General features: G+C 40.3%; 1 protein-coding gene across 2 annotated transcripts in view; it reads right to left on the bottom strand.

Annotated features, from left to right (window-relative positions):
* Positions 1-990: 990 nt before the first annotated feature.
* Positions 991-23,916, bottom strand: part of LOC111264102 (uncharacterized) — a 74,497-nt gene continuing 51,571 nt past the window's right edge. The window contains exons 2-4 of one of the 2 annotated variants that reach the window (XR_015312563.1): positions 20,772-21,052; positions 9,370-9,817; positions 991-9,106 (exon numbers count right to left, since the gene is read on the bottom strand). Coding sequence is in view for 1 of the 2 variants with exons in the window: in XM_022839714.2 (XP_022695449.1) it covers positions 9,578-9,817; positions 12,247-12,274; positions 20,772-21,052 (549 nt within the window). In the remaining variant the exon portion in view is untranslated. Of the gene's footprint in view, positions 9,107-9,369; positions 9,818-12,246; positions 12,275-20,771; positions 21,053-23,916 lie in introns of those variants that run through there. The other variant, XM_022839714.2, reaches the window with a different exon arrangement.

Genomic DNA, 23,916 nt, shown 5'->3' with positions numbered 1-23,916 from the left:
CGGTCATCTAGAGGTGTTCAGAAATGCATAGCGCCTCTGCGGCGGCCTGGCTGAGATGGAATAGGCCTCGGAAAAGGCCGAAAACTTGCTCGAGGCTTGTTCGATCTCACAAGCGGCGTATTCATTTTAAATTGACTCATGATTTTTATACGATTTCTTTCGGGATCAAAATAGCAATGAGCAAAATAAATGAGCTTATTTTGGACAAAGCTATGTATGACAAAATGATATTAATTAAAGTTTGGTAGAAGCCTACAGACGTTTAGTGATTGTATAGCCTAAAAAGGGTTCTGAGCCAAGATATTGACGGTATTGTGATTATAAGTATCACAGTCATTTAGAAAATAACTATATTTCCATTTAGTTTCTATAATTCTTTACTGATCTATCACAGAATATCACACCCCACCCTAATGTCAAAAAGTTTTAACATTATTAACGATAACCGAACGAGGACGTGTCTGCGTATTCAAGAATTGCTACAACAATGAACAATACGTTTAACTATTTCTTGTTTATGGTCATAGTGATATATGATAGAATGAAATATAGTATATCATTTCTATAGTTAAATTATATATTTTTTTATTATAATGACAACCTAGATTCTGCCAGTGACACCGTAATCCTTCTTCTTTTGTTCACACTTTTCCTAAGATGCTTCTGTAGGTAGATGATTTTGAACAAGACAAGCCAGCCAGCCAGCTCTCTCGTTTTCTCCAATATATTGCCTATTTCATCTATTTATACTTACATATTAATAATTCTTCCACGCTTGGTATTATCCATCCCCGAGCGATTCTATGAAAAGAAGTTTTGCATTTATAGTAAGAGATATTTACCCATTAATAGATATAATATTTACCCATTAATAGATATTTAATAACTAAATGATAATAAGCTATGTTCTTTAAATATTAAAAAAAGTAAAAACTAGATTTTTTTTTGTCAATATATATAAATAGATAGAGCCTATGCAAAAAATCGTAGTAGTTTTTACGCTTTTTATTTAGTTAATGAAGATGTTTATATACCAAGTTACACAAATGGCTACCTCGTATTGTGCAGTACCGCACGTAATTCAAAGAGGTTTTTCCTATTTCATGTTTACCCTATTATCACCATCATCATTTTATGGCCATCCTTTTATTATCAGTAATATTATTTATAATATTACTAAGTTTTCATCTCATTTTCATGTCTCGTTACACTCGATCTATATAAGACCCGGTCTCGAGCTGTGTATGATATTTCCGTTTCTTTACTCTTTTCTCATCGTACAGAACTGCTTAATAGTGTGGTTGCGTCTATAACTTGCGGACAAGTTTTCTTTTGTTCATTTTTTCAGTGTCGGGGATGAAAAACAACAAACACACATATATCTACTATTTCTTCTGAACGAATCTGTTTCATTCGGTTGGAATCATGGCTGCGTAACACTTAACTTCCGTTGTTGTTACTGATGCCTATATGGGGTTTTGTTGTGTCGCGGGGACGTATAGTAGAAGTATCTCACGGAAAATCATAATATCTTGTGTCACTATTCAATTATTGCAGTATCATTGTTCGCCATTGACTAAAATGCAGCCTAATTTCGCGTGATGGCAGACCGTATAGATTTGTTTAAGTCCACGAGCACGTCCACACCAACGCTAGATTCACTCGTCTATATTCTCTTTCATTAGGCCACGGACAGACTAGAATCGGCCTAGTAGCCCTACAGCTAGGTTTTTTATCGTACTGTTTATTATCTCTCACTCGTTTTCAGACTCTTGTCCTTTGTCTTCACGTATCGCTATAATTGGTTTTATCATAACCATTGTCTTAGAACGCTTTACTTCCTGAACATTATTAACATGGAATTATTGATATTTCTTTCGTTTTCTAAAATCCGGCTCTACTATATACTGTATAGCCCAGAAATGAATAAGTCACCAGGTGTTTTTTTGTTGATTAAGTAATAGCGCTATAAATAGATGGATATAAAGCAGAAATATATTTAGCAACATATATATATATATATATGCTGATGAATGTACATGGACTTGTATATGAAGTCTTCGCTATAAGAAACTGCAACGACGGCAGTATAGTCTGGATAAGCATTGCTATGACGTTCTGTATAATACATTGATTCATATAAGCGAAGCAAGCAATGCTTAATTGTACAGCTTTGATTAAATAGTAGAGACTCCATGTAGTTTTCCTCTTCATTTATCTAATTCACGATGCTCCCATAACGTTTACTTTTTTTACGCCTTCAAACTTACCTAATTTAATCACGTCGGTCACGTTATCGGATCTTCTTGCCACATATGCAATCTTGCCGCTATATTATCCGCTTCTCAGGTATTCTTTTGGCCGTAAGATGATAAAGGCTTTTTTGTCACAGGCCGACCACACGCTAACGGGAGGCAATATTTGTTTTATGCTATATGAATGTGTTCTGTTCGATAACGTTGTATCTATGATAATGTTAACAAGGCCAGCCGCGGCTGCAGCACGAGCGCTCTAGGTACATCAACAATAGCACGGCAGGAGCTAAAAATAAAGGTACTTTATGCTGTACGAACGACTGATTATCTGACTCGATAGATAATGTCCTGCTGACCGACCGGCTAAACTGGCTCTGCTTGGCCTGTGTGTCCTATCGAAAAAGCTAATGGTCTATCTAGCAATGAATGTGTCCGCTCATGTTCACCAAAAAATATAAGGGAATACAGCAGGTCCTTTGGATTGACCAAGAAAGACATGACTGTTTGATGAGAGGAGATTGGTAAACTACAACGAGGAAAGGAAAGGAAAGGGGGCGAAACGTGACCAAGGCCTGTCCCACCATCAGAATAATGATCTGGACAAGTTACTGCCATGGTGTTGTTGCTGTCAACTTCGAATGTCAAACTGAACGGGTGTTCGAGGACATTGGACAGCTCTTTGCGGAGCGGCTATATGAACCAATAGCATTCCTATTCCTAGCTATTTTCAAGAACAAAAAGCTGAACCGGACCAGGTAGCTACGACGGCTTCACTTCCTACTTCGATTTTGTTCTAGCACTCAACGCGACCGTGAAAGCTGAGGGAGGACCAAGGTCTTCAGGACGTGAGAAATCAACTGCCGGTACGCAGTGGAGCTCAATAGTGACCTAAGGTCGTTTAAATCCTATTTTGTTTTCGTTGCCGTGTAAGGCACTTCACAGAGCAATAGCTGTTTTTTCTGAGGAATGTGAAGTTCTGGGTGTCTTATCAAGGGATAGGCAAAAGGCATGCGCACTGGTAATGACTAAGACCAATGTTAGTTAGCCTTTATCCTAATTTTAACGCTAGAGCTAATGCTGTGTTCTTAACTATTGTATCATATCGCGCAGTTACGATATATGTAGCCATGTGCGTATGCGTCAAATGTGTAACCTGTTTATATGTGCCCTCGTATAAATTTTTTCCAATAAATTCTTTGTGTTTAATATACTCGTATCATATGTACTAGATCTATATACAACGTTCACGTTTATCCTCTGGACGGTCATAACCGTTAACGGTTTGATATGTTGCAGATGACAACGAACTCTTCTGGTCTATGACAAACAAAACGAGATATGCGGAGGCTGCTGATGTAACCTAGAGACCCCATTCAGCAATAGTCAAAGTTCATCGAATTTCGGTGTAGTAGCACAATAGTCGACAATAGGCGACTTCACCAGAATGAACAGCTCTACCTCACAACGATATATGTATATATATATATTAGCGTCGGGCGTTTGTGGTGATCGATATTCGATGCTGATAACAAACAGCTTTCAGTGATAGGTAACCTGTATAGAGTACGTGTATCGCGTGCGCTACATAGAGTATGTACGTAGTTGTCATGGTGCAAAAAACGCAAGATCACTTTAATGGTTTGCGGACTAACGGGAACTAATATAGTCAATATCTCTATCCTTACCGGTCTCACGTTAGCGCTTTGGGAATTGGTGGGACGTCGCTTTGCCCTATTAATTCGAGAGCTTAGTTTACTACTGTTAGTAATATTTTACTGAGAATTAAACGGAGATTATAGGCTTAGAGATACATACAACTGTTTTTCGATAATAGCTAGGACTAGGACCCAATACCTCTTGAAAGTGCAACGATTTTGCAGATTCAACAGCTAGAGCGTCTGACAAGCATAAACTCATATCGTTGTTTTGCCATGGTAACAAATAAAGTGTATTTATCTTTTTAAATCAGATAAAGGTGCATATAGTACTATTCTGGCGTAATCCTCTGAACAAAATAGTTCAAGTTTTCTTCTGTTTGACATTAATGCCCGATCCTAGGAAACAATGATCACTATCTCGGAACAAAGCAAAGCGACACTTCTGTGGTTAGAATAGGAAAAATCTAGCCTTTTATATTGAACGTTAGAATATCGGCAAGAGTATCTTTGTCTGACGTAAGTAAACGAAAAAAAAAAATAGCGTACGGTTATCTCTATCTCGTTATCGCCATTGCCATAAAAAAAAAGAAGCCTCGTCACGCTCAGCACAAGTACATACAGCGCATCTCGCTAATAATCACAATCAATATAAATATAATCATCATTTTCAGCCACTTAAAGCGCCCCCTCTATATTATCAGCAGCACAAGGTGTTATCATTGTTATTTAGAATAGTGTAGTTCCTGAAGACACTGATGCACAGTTTGTATCAGGGTGTTCTGCTTCTCATTCTGTTTATGGTTCACTTTTATGGTTTGTTTTGCCGCTGTCAAATATTTAGTCTTCATTTTGTCGAAGTATCATCGCTGGTGCAGTAGTAACTAGAGTGATTGTTAGCTCGGTACGGTGAAGTGTTGAGTTGTACAGTTGCTTATCTAGGTTACGACCGTAAGAAGTACATGCCGAGCAGGTGCTCCTTTGTCGCTGTTGAAACTGTAGGTACTCATGTTTTTCTCATTTCTATCAACATTTAACATCAGTTTGCATTGTGATCGTATTGTGTTTTCTTCAAATCGATGCCTCCTTACTGTGATATCTATAGGTAGGCTCCACTGTACTAATATTTACTATTATTATCGATTATAATTGTTTATAATAATAGTCAGCCATACTTAGCACATATATTGTTAGTTGCTCTAGTGTAGGTAATTATTAATGTTTTTTCTAAATACTTCTCTGTTATTCGAGCCTGCTTAGATGACATTATTTTTGTTTCTCATTTATTGTTGTTATTGTCTACAAAATTTACAAAAATTGTTCCCTCTTCGATATATTCATGTGGGTCACTGTGTCAAATTGTGTACACGGGGTGAAAATCGGCCCTGGAAAATGTGAGTCCGATAACTATCACGGCAAAAGTTCGTTTTGATCTTGTTAGTTACAGTCGAATAACTTGTACCAGAATAGATTTAATGTGGAGTATAATCTATGTCGGTTTAAATGGTATGAGCTATGCAAAGCGCGCATGTTTTATGAACAGTCCAATAAGAGGGAAAATCTGTTTGTTCTGTTTTGAATTGGATGTTTCCCTGTCCGTTTGTATCGTTGTTCTCAATCAATATACGCTTCCAATGAATGTAGCACTTCGGCGCTAAACAGGATAGCCTTTACTTTTGAGGTGGCAGAAGAAGTTCATTACGGCTGGGTTAGTGGCCATCTTCGGTACGTACCTACAACTGCCATATGGTCTTTCATTTCCCTCCGTTACTGTTCTATACATATGTTTACATACCTTTCAATCTTTATATATTTTTAGTTGATTATATTATACAGAGCCTCGGCCGAGCATCATTTGCAATTACTATTATTTTCTTTCTATTATGGGTGAACCCAACATTAATACAGGTAAATAGATATACCAGCCGTCTTTATTGTGTGCGGCTAGTTATGTTGCTTTAGTTACGTTACGTTATACACGTTTTCCATAAGCTTTCTAGATACTAATTAAGAATCGGCGACCATACGTTCTCAGTTCTCAAGTAACAGCGTAACACCACAAGTTAAAATAATAGCAGAACCGATTATTGCAACTTACAGTTCCAATATATTTTGTATCCATACCTATGTGTTTTGCGGGTGTCCGGCACTTTTAAGACTCTCTTCATGTAAGAAATGTGCTCGTCAAAAATGCTCGAAAAATGTGCGGAGTCCCGTGGACGGAATTACACCGAAACTGCATACATTCACACTCACACACACAGAGACACACAGGTGTATTATGTATCTAACAATAGAGCCGACAGAGAGCAATTTCGGGCGAGTTCTACGTACGTACATCACGAAAACGTTGTTGATGAAATTTTTGAAGACAGCCGCGTTAATTTGCTTGCTTTACCCAAAAACAGTTCTGTTCTACGTAGACGCTGCGATAAGGTTATGAAACGTGACGGCGATTCAAGCGGTAATTGACCTCTAGGAGACTTCTAGGGGCATATTTCATCCAAGTTTTCTTTAATCTACAGACTATTCTTTCATTCTTTATTTTTCGCATTAATTTTCCTTTCTCCCGTCATTTCTTGCTTATAACAACACTAATCTGAATCTAATTAAAAACAATAACGTTAGTTTAATACATTTAGGTTGCTTAGCTGCGATATGCTTATTCATCCGTGTCTATTACGTAGGAGTAAAGGTCAACTATTTCTGGCAAAATGGCCAAAGCGAAACCGATTTTGCCCGCCGTTTGTTTTCCTCTCTTAACGCCCGACTGGTTACACCTAGGGTTGGGGGCAAGATATAAATTTTTGCTCTTAATATCGATGACAGAGAGGACTGGTTGAGATTGGGTAAAGCCAGGCCAGAAGGAGGGGTTGATATGGTTTACATCATAAAAACTCTATTACCCGATGTTTGGCGCTCACTGTATTGAGACAGGGTTTTCGTGCCATAATACTCTCGAATTTCTTTTCGTTACCCGCAGCCGACTGTCTCCTATTTTCCGTTTTAGGTCCTCTTTTTGTGGTTCTTCTTTCGCAGTCGTCCATAACCTTCAGCAGACAACGGCGCCCAGCGGCCTCGACGGGTTATGTCTTGCTTTTTTGCTATTATTTGCGTTGGATTGGGGATATTCTAGGCTAATTTTAAGCATGGATGGTGTACCGTTCGACTCTTTATCCACGGCTAAAAAAATACTAAAGCAGAAATAAGTAACCGCTCGGGCACGAAACAAGGTCAGAAGATGTAGGCGTAAGCCGATATAGCCAGGTCGGTGGTAATGGTTGGATGCAGGTCATGCCCTGAACGGTGAAATTTCGATGTGCAATGAAAGCTTAGTTAACGATAAAAATTTGTTGCTAAACAAGATTTCTAAATCCCCGTCTAAGGCCCCGGTTTTAAGGTCGAGGTCACGTTTCGCAAGATCGTGGCAAACGTCTCAAACGAATGATCGAGTGGCCGTTTGCTCGAATCAAACGAAGGCGCATCGCTTGCCGGCAGTAGCTAAACGGGAGAGCTTGAAACGACTGGCATAGCACAATGCTGCGTTACGTTGTGTCTATACGTTGAAGCATGTATTTATGCCTGACAGTAGGAGCGCTTGACTGTGGCCAGCAGTACAGGTAGCAATATAGGAATATTGGTACCACTCCATCACCTTGTCAGCCAACGTTTTTTAACCTGTCGAACCGTGTTGTTGCATGCGTGAAGTGTCACACTATCATCATTTCACCATCCGCCATCGTGTTACCTTCTGACCACATTCCCATGTAGGAACGGTGGAATCACCTGTATCGCTCTCTAGTGTTATCTATCTCCGTTGCACAGATACGTACACATATAGCTACACAGATATAGTCGTGTGATAGTAGGTTGATAGGACTGGATCGCAAATGAGAGTTTTTGCTTTGACAAATAATCCTTTTCAAAGCTAGGCAAGCAATAAAACGGTGGCAGGCAGTGTCAAGGTTATCCTGTTATACGTAGGGCTCGTGTAGATTCATGAAGGATGGATAGCAGATGTTTACAGGGAACAAAACTTTTTTGCCCAATACGGCTTTCTTGGGCGCAATTCAGGATAACAGAGGCGTGGACGAAGCAAGCAAAGATTTCGACTGGGACATCAAGCTATCGGTGTACACATTTGTCATTGTAGGGATACGAAGATCTTGGAGGCAAACGGTTCTTCAAAGAGCGGGCGTAGAACCCAAAAAATATAAGGCATCTTATATTTTATCAATATCATCATCATCATCATCGTAGTCCAGCACCCTCAAAAAGTTCCTGAAGCTTCTAGCCTTTTTCCGATGAGCACAGAATACAGCACTGCCACGCATGTCAATTTTAACCTGTATGAGCCCTAAACAAAAGAGCCTCACTCTGTTATGAGAAAAGAGGCACAGACGAGACATGGGAGAGTCTTGGAAAGTAAAATAAACCAGCTACGTTTCTGTGTGGTGTTATATATATAGCACACCAAGCCAAAGCCACAGGCACAAATGATTTCGTCAGTTCGTGTCAACTACAGAATAACAGAAGTCGGCGAAGAATATTGAGACAAGCAAAATAAAGGGATTGCGCCTAAACGTGATTAAGTTACAGGAGATAATATTGTATCGGCAGGAAAAAAATTGCCGGTTCAGCTGCGTGTCAATCGGATTTAGGCTATATCCCGAACGTGGAACAGGGCTAAGGAGAATGAGAGTCACCGTGATGTCTGTAAGCAACCAAAGCAGGCGACAATACTGACCCTCTCGCACGCATAGGTTTGAAACGTACACAAAATCAAGCTTTTTTTTTTTTAACAAAGTTCTACCTCAGTTAGTCTCGAATTTGCCACATTGCTGTAGTAAAGTTGATCTGCTACTGCAGGAGCTTTATTTAGGAAGGCTTCTCTAATCCCGAGCAGAGTGGTGACATCCCGGCGCGCTGCCCGGCTGAGTTTGCTAGCTTTTAGATGAACGGCAGACGCTTTGGATAATCATGTGGATGCTGAACAGTGCTACCCCTCTTCTTTGCTACGGTCGTCGAACACTTCCTAGTAGTACGCCCTTTCTTACGTGGTAAGGTACACGGGCCGAGTCAGGGGCATGTGTTGACGAGCTGCCGCAAAGCTGCTCCCGATCATTGTCTGGTTAATCGACTCATTCCAGCAAGTTTCTACCGCATAAATCACCTTCCTCTACGTCCGCAATACGTCTGTGAAACAAGCCGTACAATGTAGAATTTACAAATATACACATCTTATCGATCCTGTATTTCTCTCCTAATCTGGTACACTGGTTAACATTGAATAAGGAAAAAATCAAATAGGCCACGTATTATAGAACACAATGAACGTAGTCTTGTTAACCTTATATTTTCAATTTTCGCTTATAAGGAAACACAATCAGACAAATGAATAGTAATCAGGCTGTTCTGTGTTTAACCAACAATTGTGTGTAGCATACAGTTTATCCTACCTTTATTGACGTTAGTTGGAAGTAGTATCAGGCGTTCCAATAGTGACTGTGCTCTTGTTGTTACGGATGTAGCACGGAAAGACAGTCGTGCCTAGAGGCTGCATCTTTTAGGCAATGCTAAACTACTGCCTCATGATTGTTCAATCGTACGGATGATGGGGAACTATGCGACCTCTTAATACTAAGCGTATGTAAAGCTCTAATATTACTAATGCTGATGTTTATATTGTGCGCTGGCGCCGCTGAGTATGGCATATTGCGCTGTTGGAGCGGACAGGGATTGCTGGCCGTATGAATGGGCGATTCCGGCCCCGCTGAGTTCCCGGGATCCGATTGTGTCTGGATGTCTCCGCACGTGCTTGCCGTTGCCATCGTCGATATGCGAGGAACTAGCCGCACCGGCCCCGAGTCCTTGCGTGTCCTCTCCAGCTTCCGGTCCAGACTCGCTCTAAGCACATCCATTAAGGACAACGACATCAGCGACCCATCATAGTCGCCATTACAAGCAAAACGAAAAAACATAGGGAGAGAAAACGAAGGTATAAAAGTGCAGTTAGTTTACGTGAACATAAGCCCTCATTGAGCGATAACGGAAAAGAAACGTTGAAGGAAGGACCCTCTTCTAACACACCAAATCTATACGGGAAACTTATCCTGCTACCAAACGGGCAGGGGACGGAACGGTGAGTCCTGTCCAGGGGCAAAAATCGAGTACCGAAACAGTGTAAGTCAAGTAAGGCAAAAGAAAACTTATTGAAGGGCTTCGAAAGATTTAAATAGACAAGAGAGCAGACGTAAATCAGCTACTGGTTAACTAGACGAATTTATGCGTACCAGCGTTTAAACGCAAGAGTTGTATGGTTACTACCGCTACTGCTTTTTCTACGGATAAGCTGAGTAAAAACGAGAAAGGTAAGCAAAACGAATATTACATTAAAGTTACAAAGCAACAGGTGGCAGACCTACAGAGCTGCCTTCAACGGTAGCTCCTCAAAGCCGCTTTTCAGCTGTGCTACGCTGAGAGATACGAGTCTAGTTGCGGGTCCAATCGGGACAATCCCCAAACACTGTCGGAATCGGAATAGCAGAGAGAAAAACCAAAGGGTGAGGGAAAAGGAGCGCTGGCGAGCTTAGAAACTTGATGTGGGAAAAATAAAGGCACAACATCTAGATCAAAAAAACCTCTTAGTTACACTAATAGCGCTACTGGTAGGTAAAGTTTTTCGGATGAAAAATACGAGAAACCGACTGGAGCTGCAAAACGGACTAGCCAAGCACGAATAACACTGGGAGTCGTTATCATCGAAACCGTGGGTAGTGTTTCTATACATGGTATGATGGCAGTCAATAGTATTGCTCGTGTTTTTTGTGCCGCGCACGACGGAAAGCATGGTGAAAATCGTGGAGTAAGTATTCTCGTTTATTGCTGCGGCGCTCTTCTGCTCGGGGCTTCAAACATTCGATGCTCAAAGCATAACATTGCTTTTCCAAGAAAAGGTAATAAAAAGGCTTCAAGGGCGAGAGAATTAAAGGAAGTGCAAAGGCTGGATGGAGATAGGGAATTTACAAATAACAAATGCGCATGAATACAAAAACGCACTAACAATAATAGCAATACAAGTGAATTCTTCGCTGCGCGGAGGTCGGATCGCAAGGTGGGGCTTGGGCCGTCCCGCAAGGCAATGCAAGAGAATTAGTGGTCTGCAGTTGTGCTTTATTTCTTGTGTCACGGCCATGACCACGTTCCTAAAAGTAAACGGCGATTGCCTGACTGCACTCGCGCGTCTGCGAGAGAGAACGATGCTACCGCGAGCAGGTCTAAGAGAAAAAAGTGTAGGGCAGGCGGCGTGGCAGGAAATAAGAAGAAATTTCGACGCGTCAGCACCCGTGTAAGAATGGCCCTTAGAGTCTTGGTAGGCAAATGGATCAGGAACGCTCTAAGGGCCTTCTCATAGAACTTTTTTTTCCTGGTAACGATAAGATAAACGGCTTTCTCATCACTCTTCCTTCTTGGAATAGCGAAACAAACGTAAGAATCATGCCCCAGCGCTACCAGGGTGTTCAGGAAAAGGAAGAAAGCAGATTGCCTGCCCATTCGGTTCATTCTCTCGCTAGGCTCTGTCGGCATGAGGCTAAAAGGACTCCGGGCTCTAAATTAGTTTTCTAATGGGCTGACAAACCGCTTCGTGTTAGTTTGCAAAATCTGGGCAATATGAAAATAGACTAATTGACTAAACTTCTCTTCTTGTGCAACACTGAATAAGAGAAATAAGATCAAGAAAACAAAACACGGAACCGTAGGTCGCAGAATTTGATAATGCAGATATCTGACAAAGAAAGAAACTACGACAGTGGGCACCCTCCAACGTAATTGGTAGCCCATTTTTCCGGTGTCCCATCGGACATTCTGCCAAGAAATCACTAATGCCTTCTAAATCAAAATGGGCCATGCGGATAAGAGTCGATTCAGTCCACATCTTCCTTCTTTCCTTTTCAACGGCTTCGCACACAGTGTTTGTTCAAAGCATCTTCTGATCAAAGTGTCTGCGGCAGTCAGAAAAGCGTGAAATACATGCAAGACAACTATCGGAAACGCAACGCTTTCTTCCGAGATTGAAAGACAACAAAACGGCATACCATTAGTAAAGCAACTGCGCACTCTGGGTTCTGCAGTCAAAGTCAATGACAATAAAAATGACGTACGAATCTCACATACTGCTTAAAAAATATGGCGGGCAAATTCGACTAGTACAGTCAAATGCTAAACATGAGAAAATACGGAATTAAACATATGAGGAAACGTCTACATATAGAGGAAAAAGGGAATTTAATAGGAAGTTTGCCAACAGAATTAGAGGAGAACTTGTGATCACTTACATTACATATGTTTGTCATAGCGATATGGCTGAAAGGAGTAGGGCTCCATTTAGATACGGTTCTGTTTTGTAACAAAAGTTAAATAAAATAGACAAGTGCTTTATATTTTCCATATAAACATAGTGTTTCATTTAGAATTATGTAAATACAATATATATCTATATAGGTATCCTAATGTCGATAAACGAGAACTTTCTTCTTATCCAATGCTGTTTCTGAATGATGTTCTTGAGTTAATATAACGTTCTAATTCCAACATAATATACAAATCAAGAGATTAGGTGACTCGAGGCACGTACGTCTGCATAGCATTTTATTAAGCCGAATAAGGCCCATATTGACGTCCATTGTTAGCCTGCTAATAGATCAGACGGTAGCGCTATTGGCTTGAAGCGATTAATCGTACTGCCATATGTCAAATCAATGCGGTGTACGGAAAATCGCACAATTTGGCAGCGCTCAAAAGTCGCATACTATGTACAATGCAGATCATAATTCTGTACATCGTTTCTGGCGCCTGCTATAGGAGGCGTTTATGCCAAAAATTAGTGGGTGACGACACCTGGAAGTAGCTTCTCAGAAAAATTACTCGAGTTAATCTAGTTCGTCGTATCCGAAGCACGATGTACTTATCTATTAAGTATCAGGCCTTCGATGTTTTAGGTGCATGTAAAGCTAACCCTAATCGTTGTTCTCTATCCGGTAATACTATGGTATCTGTCAGCAGAAGTTGAGCGCTACTATAATAGCTTAGTAAACTATATGTAAGGATACTGCGGTCTTCCTTCGCGTAAATAATATCTAGACTTTTTTTTACAAAGTTTCCAACAGTATATTGGATCGGACCCCATCGGGCGATTATTAGCGTTTTGTAGAGTATTTCGTTTAAGCCTAGGCACGATAATGGGTATTTCTACGTTTCCCTATAGGAAAATAAACAGCTGGTAATTATTCGGTCGGACTGGATATCACTGACTGCCAAAAGCAAAGAATTTCCGAGCATGAACTGTGGTAAAGAGACATTACGCCAAAAGCACTGAGGAACACAAATGTGTCGTGGGAACTTTATATTGGTAATCAAATCCGAACTTCATTGATGGAAATCTCTCATTTTACCTATTCGAAAGCTAACAGAATAAACTGGGCTAGATATTTAAGCTTCGTATAATTGTAAGAACAGCAGATCAAGCTTTATCAGTTTAACTGGGGCAGGTTAAATCGAATACCGTGAGGGCAGCCATAACGGCACTCAACTCGTTCCAATATCGTCATGAGGTTACCCAACAGTTAAAGCAGACTGAAGCATGTTAGTACTTATTACGTCACACCCGTTCCTTTGTTCCATCTCTGGCTAATTTTCGCCGGTTCTTCTAGAACAAATAATTTTTAGCAAAATTTCTTCTACCGAAACCGTTCATCGGAAGACTAGATGAAAATATTCGCCAAATAGCTACGGCTACTTCCAAAAAGATTATAGATATATGACATATAGGCGTCGTTCGTTTTCTTTTGTTTGTGGGTATATCAATGTTATATAAACTGTATGGCGACTATTTTGACTATACTTCATCAAAGATCCATAAGCATCCAGCCGACCCAAAAACACTTTTTTCACTTGCCAAAGCTGTTGTCCCCAGCACAACCAGAGCCATTGTCTCTGTACCCATCTTAGTTTGCCTATCGTTTGGCTAAGCAATTTACTATCAACATACTATAAATATTTAACTGTTTAATACTTATTATCGGATGGACATTAATGTTAAATGTAACGCTCATTTGTATCGACTCATTGAGACCAAACTGGATTAACCAAACTCTTTGAAATTCAATAGTGAATTAAACTACTGTGATGTGATTTGGGGGTTCTCTATCCAGCTACTTGACGCCATCATGACGCTACGTCATCGTAAACAGTACGTCGCTGAAGTGACCGTGCCGAAATGAAGGCCTCCATCTAACAGCAAACGATAGTTAATTCAATAAGAATAACTCTTATATGAAATAAGGCTATTTTCATTAGTAAAAATCAGTATTTTTACGCTGGTAGGCAGATCGCGCTTAGTGGACGTTGTAGAACGTTGCGTCCCGTTATGTGTGCCGCTCAATTGGTGATTAGCGAACTTTAACACTGATCTGTTTTGCATGATTGCAGGTAGCAATGACAATCTTGTTATTGGTAGGCCGGTAAGTTTACAAAAGGAATTGTAGAACTTCTTTACCTATTAGTAATACTCAGTTGCACGTATGGAGCAATTTTAGAGTCAATTTTTTATTTCTCTTGAAAACGATAAGTTTTCGTAGTTGACGGCAAATTTACAGCAGATCCGGTGGCCGTAACAGATATGTCCTAGCTGTTATTGACTTTCAAGTCGGAGATATTTGCTGAATTTCACTATTTTGGTTAACCTATTTCGCTCTGCCGTCTGAGGCCGATTCTAGTCTACCGTCACCATTTCCAGATAATAAAAAAAAAAAACGCAGAAAAACACTGCTACACCTGCATCCGATGACTCTTTTCATGGTCGAATCAAAAACGAGGTATGTATGCTACCTATTTTCTCTTAATCTTTTTAACTACATCGGGTTCTCTTTTCCAAGGAATCTTTAAAACAAGGGTAGCAAAATCTTCAAGTTCTTTGCCGGCACTGCTGTTAAACGTTACGTTAGATGACTGGCGCCTGCCAGTGTAGAACAGATAGTCCGTCTATGCCCGACTTCAAACTCAAAACCTCACATATCGCTAAATGTGGTAGCCAAATACGTTTACAGTGTACCGTCACGGGGGGCGGTACCGAAACCCGTCGTAGAAAAAACAGTTGAAAATCACTTGTAAAAAAACTATTTTTTAACTCTTCCCATATATATATATCCGAGTCCCAAAACGAAGCACATAGACGCATATAAATCAACTACGCCTATTTTAAGTTAGTTTTGAAAACTAAAAAGACAAAAAAAATATATTGAAGTCTCTATTTTATATTAAATATTTAATATTTTCGAATTCTAGAATTTATTGAGTATTTTTTTGTCAGTTAAATATAAATCATCTTAACATGCAATTGTGAATCTAAAAAAGGACAAAAACAAAGATAAAAAAAGTATGGGTGTTATTTGTGTGTTCGAAAATGACGACGAATTCAACTCTTCTTATTCAGTTGGGTTCGTTGCATTGTATATTCGTAATCTATACTGTCAACTCTACCCTCTCTAGTGAGTCAGTCTGGCACTGCGTGATCTAGCCCTTTATAATTTTTTTCCAGCTGATTGGGTATGGCATGAGCCCCAAGGAATACATGCTCTAATTGTATCACCATGATCTCTTCTCTGAATGGCCTCCGGAGTGAAACTAGAGCTTCGCTTTCAGTGGTTTCCAATCCACATTTTTCCTAGTGTAGTCCAGAAAATATCTCTCTATCTAATAAGTGAGGCAATTATTTACGCTGGCCTGTTACGCCTTTTTCAATTGCGCGCAATCCAGCTTGCCTTCCGTTCTTTCTTCCATAGGTATTAAAGTGGACTAGTCTGAGATTGCTCTTCAGCTCTCTACGTCAATCCTCATCAACACACGGAATGACACTCCGTTGAGTGCACACACAAATGAGTTTATTTGACATTTCCTATTTGATATTTCCTCAGCACACTCTGCTCTGTTATGTCCCCTTTGTAGTTTATGTGCTTGTGCGTAGGCTGGCACAGCATCGCAGAGAGAGATAATAATAACTGGCTATTTTTGGATCTTATACGAAAAAGCAGTGAGCGACGTTTCTTGAAGCGGCAGCAGTGTCATTTTGTCTGTCCGTCAGCCCTATACCCACGGACCGCGGCGTTCGTGTGCATTGAAGTCGTTGACCGTCTTATATGTGCGAATATATGTATACCACACGGCCGCGTCTTAGTTCAGCTACATCCTTTGCTTTCGTCATAGAGTTAGTTCAGGGATGCGGATCCTAGAACCCAGCTTGATGGAAGTTTAGTCGACTTGCTCGTAGATACTGGTACCAAACAAATTGGTTCATTAGATCTGACAAGGTTCGTCTACTCCAACAAATAAAATGACCTGTTCACGAAGACCCCTAATGCCAGCAGACAAGCGAGGTGGCTGGTAGAATTCACGCATTTACTTATACACATATGAAAAGAATCTGTGAGTAGCCGGCAAGTCGACGAAACTATTTGCTGTCGTCTAATTGACCTTAAAGATAATTTTATTTTTTCGTGTGGGGTCAAATTGGGGCTGATTAGCGATTTTGCGTGGCCAAAACCATTACGCTGTTTGCAAGTAGAGCTAGCATCTATTAGCAATAACAAACAAAACATACATCATTCATGCAAAACGATGCATGGGAATGAATATCCCCTCATTTTGATGCGAGTACAAACAGTCTCCGTTTTTGTATATCTCCGCAGGAACAATCCAAACAACCCCCAATTCCAGTACACACAAAGATACATTCACCCAGAAGCTGAAACGTAAAACAAGACCTCACTCTTCACGGTAGCCCAATCTTCCTTCAATGTATGAGCCGTCTACAATGATGATATCCTTTTTTATCAATGCCTGTTGGTTTCTGTGCTGTCATAAGGTAACGATTGAACTCGAATATAGATTTCACAGAGAGGCATTTGTACGGCAGAAAGTAAGCAGCTACAAACGCTGAAGATAATAATATCTACGTACTCAATTGTTTGCCAAGAAACAGCTTGGTCTTTATTATAGCGTTTCGTTTAGTACCGTAGAATGTCCTAACCTAACCTCTCCCGCCAAAAAAAATTCAAAACGCCAGAGAAATCGATAAACGCATTCTGTTGCTTACGCATCTGAGTACTACCTCTCTCAGGCATAGATAAGTGGACGCATCATTCGAGATGCTTAGATAAAGATTCCGGTCCACTGAAGACATCGATATTTAAAACGGCCGCATTAATTATGCTGGGCATAATTATGTTTTTGTTTAATGTATTACCTCGATCGACAACTTCACAGACTGTGAGTTGACAGTTTGGATGCTATAGGTATGTTTATCAAAATCTGCCTTCGCATACTCTGCTTAATCAACCACGGAAAAGCGACTATTGTTGGCATCAATCTGCCCTTATAAATCGACAGCCGAAATGGACGTCAGAGCCTCCTGCAAGCCATATTCGGTGATGACAGACCGATTAATTGTTACTGACAAGTTTTGCTTAAAAAAGCTTCGTGTATCGCAGCTAGGTATGTAGCTCTTGAACTTTTGGTTGAATGACATCGAACTAATATGACCATTGTTGTGTTCCTGTTTAAGCGGTACACATTAGTTCTTGTTTTTGTCGTTTCCAAACAGAGTGAATCCTTCATCGCATTTATAGAAATAATGATTCGCTGGATTTTTAAGGGTCGTGACGTTTCGATGCCAGATGGCGTCGTTCTCACTGCCAAGGTAATGTCTGTGATACCTGTTACAGAGAGATGAGGAATATGGGATTCGCCGCAACTTACTTTTAGGCTTCGTTTAGCGAACCTCCCAACTATGAGCGTAAGTTTCGTCCGTTATAGGTGCAATTGCGGGTTATAACTTGTTTTGCTGTCCTAATCCGGGATACTTCATCGTCAAGCGACTGTAAAAGTCTAGAATTTCATAGGATTGTTCAGGCTTTATATGCAATGATCAGTACAAACGGGATTGAAGTTTTGGATATAATTTGTATCATTACACCTCAGACATAACTGATCGACTTGAAGATGCAATATTAGAAGCTCACATGCTCAAAGATACCACAGTTCACCAAAGGTGTTCCTATCGCCCAATGTCCTAGATATATGTGCCTTCGATGCTAAAGGGAACTGCGAGATCATGTATATTTTACGCTTCAAGTCATCGAATTAAATTTTAGCATCTTTGAGATCGAGAACGTTATCGTGTGCCAAACAAATATTTAATAGTCACTGAAATTCATTCACTCTAGCATTTCTTCTACGTATGAAATTTTCAAGGTCACGCGCGATAACCCAAACCGAAGTTTAATATGGCCAGGTTTTAATAACAGTACGCTTTTACCAATCACCCATTTAGCTAGGACTTCAACACATTCAAGTAGATTGCCTATTTTCTGTAGCAATGTTGCCCGCCCTATTCTTGGTAGCGAGTGCAACTGTTTGGTAGCTTTATGCTGTGAAATTAAATGCAGACAGATACTTAGAATTTTATTTTTTTCAACTTTTCAGCCATTTCCATAAGACCCCCCTTTCATTCCGATCCAGTTCCGACTTTCCTTTCAGAATATTCGCATATATTATTTTTTCTACCTTTCTCACTTTCAAGTCGAGATAGGTGGCGAAAAATCAGAGCAGTTCTCTGCTGAGCAGGAATCTGGAACGTGCATTTTGGGCGCTATTTCAGCTTTCAAGATGGAGTTGTAATGGCATCTTCGATAGTTGGATCGAAGTTGTCCATTATGCCAGCACACATCGCTACGGTGCCTAACTAAGAAAATCTACTATTCTGGGTATATATTTGTGTAAATGGAAAGATCGCAAACTGAAGTATTTCAATCGTTTTTCGAGAAATTTTTTTCGGGTGTATCAGGTTTGAGGAAAAACCGCGACAGGGTGATTAGGACGATGGTGATCTTGAGCTGATCAATAAAGTTCGGGTCATTTCCACGTTGTTTTAGGAGTTGCAGGGATTTCCATAAACACCTTTACCTGAGCTATCGTTTGCCTATTCGAATCGTTCGCGGACGTGGTCGGCGCTGACTGTATAGTGTCTACCGTTTCAGGATGGGTCACTTCTTTTTGCTACACAAGCTGGCCGCACCTTAGTTACTGGACAAATGGCCATAGCTAAAAATCGGGTGCAATGCGGGAAAAAAAGGTGCAAGTAACAAACTATCTGCGAATGGTGCATTTGGCTTTCGCGTTAACATATTTAGTAATCAAATGATTTTTACCCAGTATCGCTCGCGGAGCTTGCTGTTTTTGTTTCTGCCATTTGTAACGTTAAGGTCGTATCTCCGAAGTATGATGCATAGTATTGTCATTGATCTCACAGTGACTGGAAAAATTCTTTTCAAATATCAGTTATCCCCCCCGGCCCCTGGAAATAAATGATAAGTTTTTGCGTTTCGAGTTGGGTTGTTACTATATGCATCACTGATGCGGGCGCGCTGTATTTCTTCCGATAAGCAACACCCTTTATCAGAGGACACACCAGTGACTACGTCTTCAGTAGATGCATTTTTGAGCTTCTTCCCGAGGAGCCTGCTGGTATCCCGCCGGCAAATTAGCTGAAGCCCTTTGAAACTCAGTGCGACCTGAGCGTATCTATGGCCGAAGAATGAATGGCAGTGATTGAAATCGCGCTTCATGCGAGTCTTATATTATCTAGGAATTTCCTTTCTTTTGACAGTTGTTCTCGGAAAAGTCAAATTCTAATGAAAGCTTCTTCGTTGGTAACTTTTCCCCCTGCTAACTCAGGACTTATGCGCGTGATTCCACCCCTGGACAAATAGCTAACTGATAGCAGCAATTGAAAGGCTAACGTGCCTGTACGCCGTGTAAAGCTTCGAGTCATTCTTGCCTTAGAAAGCAATTACCGTATCACAAATCGCTCTTAATCTACTATTGAACAACATGCCCCTATTAAAACGCTTATACAGCCAAATAACCGCTGGTTGGAAACAAAGAAAATTGTACATTTCGACATTGGGGACAAACTATTACAGCCATGCGATTTCTACTAGTGAAACCCTCAATCTTTTTGACGCAAAGCGTTTTTTTAGAATAAGTTGAAAACATTTAAGATAGAAAAAATGTAATAAAAAACTTCCTGAAAGCTTTCATGGGTAACATTATATCTGTGGTAATATCATATCTAGTTATCCCCTGTTCCATCGATTCAATCTAAAAAGCAATGGCCAAGAACAGCTTTCGAGTTTAGGCTATACAGATTAAGCTCATAGGTAGGGGTGCGTTTGCAGGCTTAATTTCTACTTAATTTGTAAGCATAGCGATTCCAGCTATTATATGCTCTATTTAGCATATGTAGGGCCGGGAACAGATAGTACGCCGTCAGCCTAGATAAAGCGATTTTAAATCGCTTCATAATTATGAAACTAAGTTAAATCATGATTGATCCTGTTCGATCATTCAAAACGCACACAGTCATCGTATCGAAGATTGATCTGCGTAGTTGAAAGACTTTTAATTGAGATCCTCATAAACTATAAGCAAATGTTCTGAATGAGCCTCCGTTTATAGATTCTTTACTTGTAATTTTTAAAACGTGTAATTTTGTGAGCAGGACTTCACAATAAGATGATGTGAACTTATAGTGTAAAATGTAATGAAAGAAACCAGGTGCTGAGGCCGAAATCCCACTTCAATTCATACACAGAATAATGGCTATATTGCTTATGAGTCTTGATACCCATTATATAATTCGACACACTTGGGTCGAAGGCGGAACTTCAATAATTTTAACTAGATCCCTCATTCATATATATGTTTTATCTACCACATGTAAGATTTATCCTATGTTTATGCATACCTCCGGCGACACTTAAGAATAGTTTCGACAGACAGGAGGAGAACTAGTAAACCAACTGATATACACGTGCCGCCCGCGACGAACCAGGGCGTGCTTTTGGCGCGGTACACGGTACCAAGGAAGACAAATAAAGCACCGAGGCACGCCAACGCCAGACCCGAGCCGATGATACACGCCACCGTCGTCTGCGCCTGTTTGTGGCGCCGTATCGCCATCTGGGCCGAGCAAGCACCGCCTTTGTTGGCCCGTGTACGCGTCAACTGGTACTCTATAGGGTTTACCTGTAATAGTGCATGACAAAACGCACGAAAATGAAATGTAAAACACATGTAAGCATTCAGTATCATCTTGAGTCAAAAAGCACATGTTTTAAAGTTAAATTACTTGATTTCTTATATTATTATATGACTATAAAGTGATGTAAAGTTTGCACGACGAAGGTAGTCGCATACGGGTACGCGCGCACGCTATTTTCGCTCCAGTATATACATATATATATATACTCATATGTATATTTAATTATAGAACGCCATCATCTTTGCAAAGACAGGGGCTTACTTAAGCGGAAGCGGGTGGCAGTCTTATATGACACGGCCTTAAATTTAACAATTTTTCACCTGCTTTCACCTCAGTTCTAACATCTGTGCAACTAATGTCGAATTTTGACAGCATCAGCCTTGAATTTAAAGGGAATCTGTGGCGGCGGCGGCGGCGGCGGCAGCAGCAGCAGCACCAATAGCATTTGTGATTCCAAGGGAAGAAGCAATACACAGAGCGACTGCATAAGAGTTTGCAGGAACGTGAAAAGTTACGTCGAATAACGTGGCCCGCTCAAACCGCATAGCTGTCAATCCCATCAGACTACCGCTTTGCAATGCATAGCAGGCCCTCAGGAAGACACAGCCTTTGCTCGAAGTTGGAGAACCTCGAGTACTAGTCAAGCAGTCACAGCTAGTGAGCCTGTTGCAGTGCCTGGCTTCTGCTTGAAGGTACGTTCGCGGTTGACGAAAACGTCAGGACGACACGAGAAAGAATTAGATTAGTCTACTCGAACGTAGTAAAGGGGCGCTCGACAACGCTTACGTAGTGGAATAAGAGACGGTAGATGATGTCAATTTGCCTCTTAATTTTCCGTTGACAGCTGGAAAATTTTACATCGATTGCCCACGTTTTTGATAAATGTCTCAGGGTACATTGGCTATAAATATACGTGACATTGCCAACAGAACAAAAGCGCTCGACAGAGCATATTTGTCGTATGACGTGGTACAAAAATGTAGGTGATATTATTCTTGAGAGATATATATATATATACAACGGAGTCAATGAGTATGCGCTGATATTCCTCGGTCAGTCCTATCAGAAAGTTTGCGTTAACTGTTTTTTTACTGGTTGCACCCTGTTTGAGCACTGGATGTCGGTTGTTACGAAGTGCCAATAGTAAGTGTTAATTCGAACCGAAGTGAAGGACTCGTTTTCTTTTGGCCCTAGCAATATTGCATAGAACCCTGATAATGTAGTGAATGATGGATACATATTTTTAGGTATGAGTAACGAGATGTTAGCTCTACAGGGTTAGGTTTTCATTCATTTAGAAACAAATTAGGGCGCAAGAATTTCTAAAAATCTAGAAATCTAGTTGAGCCCAAAGTTCAAATCGTAAAAAATCAATTCTGACGGAGAAACGATCATCCACTGATCTATATTGCTAGCCGTTGCTCAATGTACATCACGGAATTAAGCCTCCAATACAACTTAGATATTGTCGAAGCGCAGTATCGAATGAAACCCAGGAAGGCTTGAGGGCTTTCAGAATATTTTAACAGCGATGGCAATAAATTGTTGTTTGCCTAAGAGGTCTGTTGTGCTAAGTCTTTAAGGCGGCTCAGAAATGGCGAACACAGAGTGAAAGTTATTTTAAGCACAGGGAGTTAGCAGTTCAGGGAATGAGGGAACCGGTCACGTAGTACCGGCTCATCGGCGTCAAGTTCCCATGAGCAGACGACATAGAACGTAAAATACGCATGTAAACATTAAGTATACTCAACATATTGCGATTTGATACTAGAAATATAATGCCAAACGTCACGCTTAATAGGGATTAACTTTTTTTTTTTCTATTTCTATGAAGTTTTCACTATCATTTATATCAAGGCAAAATATATATATAGTTGGCCCTTGCCAGTTTTTCTTCTCTTGGTTATTAGCGTGTTTTGGCACCCATTCAAATTGAGAAAATCTTTATATATATATATATATATATGCAGTTTTTAGTACCACAAATCGGCTTTTTACTCAATACGAATTATCAGCCTACAGTAAATAGCAATTCTATCGCCTTCATGTGAAGTGGCATGAAAACAAAAGGCCAACATCGGCTCTGCTCCCCCTGGTGCCAATTAAGTAAGTTACTTCTGCAATAAAGGGGCTACGGCAAACGAATCGGCACTGTTCTACCATCGTATAACTTGTCTGCTTTACTGATTGTGTGTATGGACTACGTTTTCGTTCACCAACCATCAGGATGAGAATCAAATACATCAGTGTGATTTTCGTTTTCCTTGGCAAAAGGGTTCTCTTTCGTACTCGTACCCGAGAATGAAAGCTCGAAAAGATAATTAAATTTTCGTTAACAAGTAGGTTTTCACAGATATCGTCGAGTTACCATTAAAAGTTTCGACTGCCGTAATGGCTATTGGCTGGCTGGCTGGCTGGAAGAGCATCGATGTCACAAGCAGAAAATTCTTAATTTTATTCCCAGCGAAGTCTGAGTGACTATCTAAATTAATCTAAGTTCTTAATGTCTATTTACTAAGCCTAGCTTAACGTAAATGTTAATGCATCTCTTAGTCATAATATGTTGAAAATCGGGTCCCACCATGCCACGAGTAGTATAGCACGGTCCGGCTCTAAAGAGTTTTAACTTCAACAAATAGAATTTGTTCATCTAAGTGAAACGCCATATGCCTCAGGTTGGCCTTGGTTTATTCAGGAAAAGTTGCGCTTCATCATTACATGATTTCCGTGATTACACTATACTATATGCTTTGTCCCAGCGCTTGGGTATGTACAATAAGATCGCTGGCTGTACACGTGTGTACATTTATTTCGCCCGACACAGCTTATTGGAAAATAAAAAAATTGC

This window comes from Varroa jacobsoni, unplaced genomic scaffold (genome assembly GCF_002532875.2).
Source record: "Varroa jacobsoni isolate VJ856 unplaced genomic scaffold, vjacob_1.0 scaffold_821, whole genome shotgun sequence".
NCBI lineage: Eukaryota > Metazoa > Arthropoda > Arachnida > Mesostigmata > Varroidae > Varroa > Varroa jacobsoni.
This window is presented reverse-complemented; position numbering and strand designations above follow the sequence as displayed.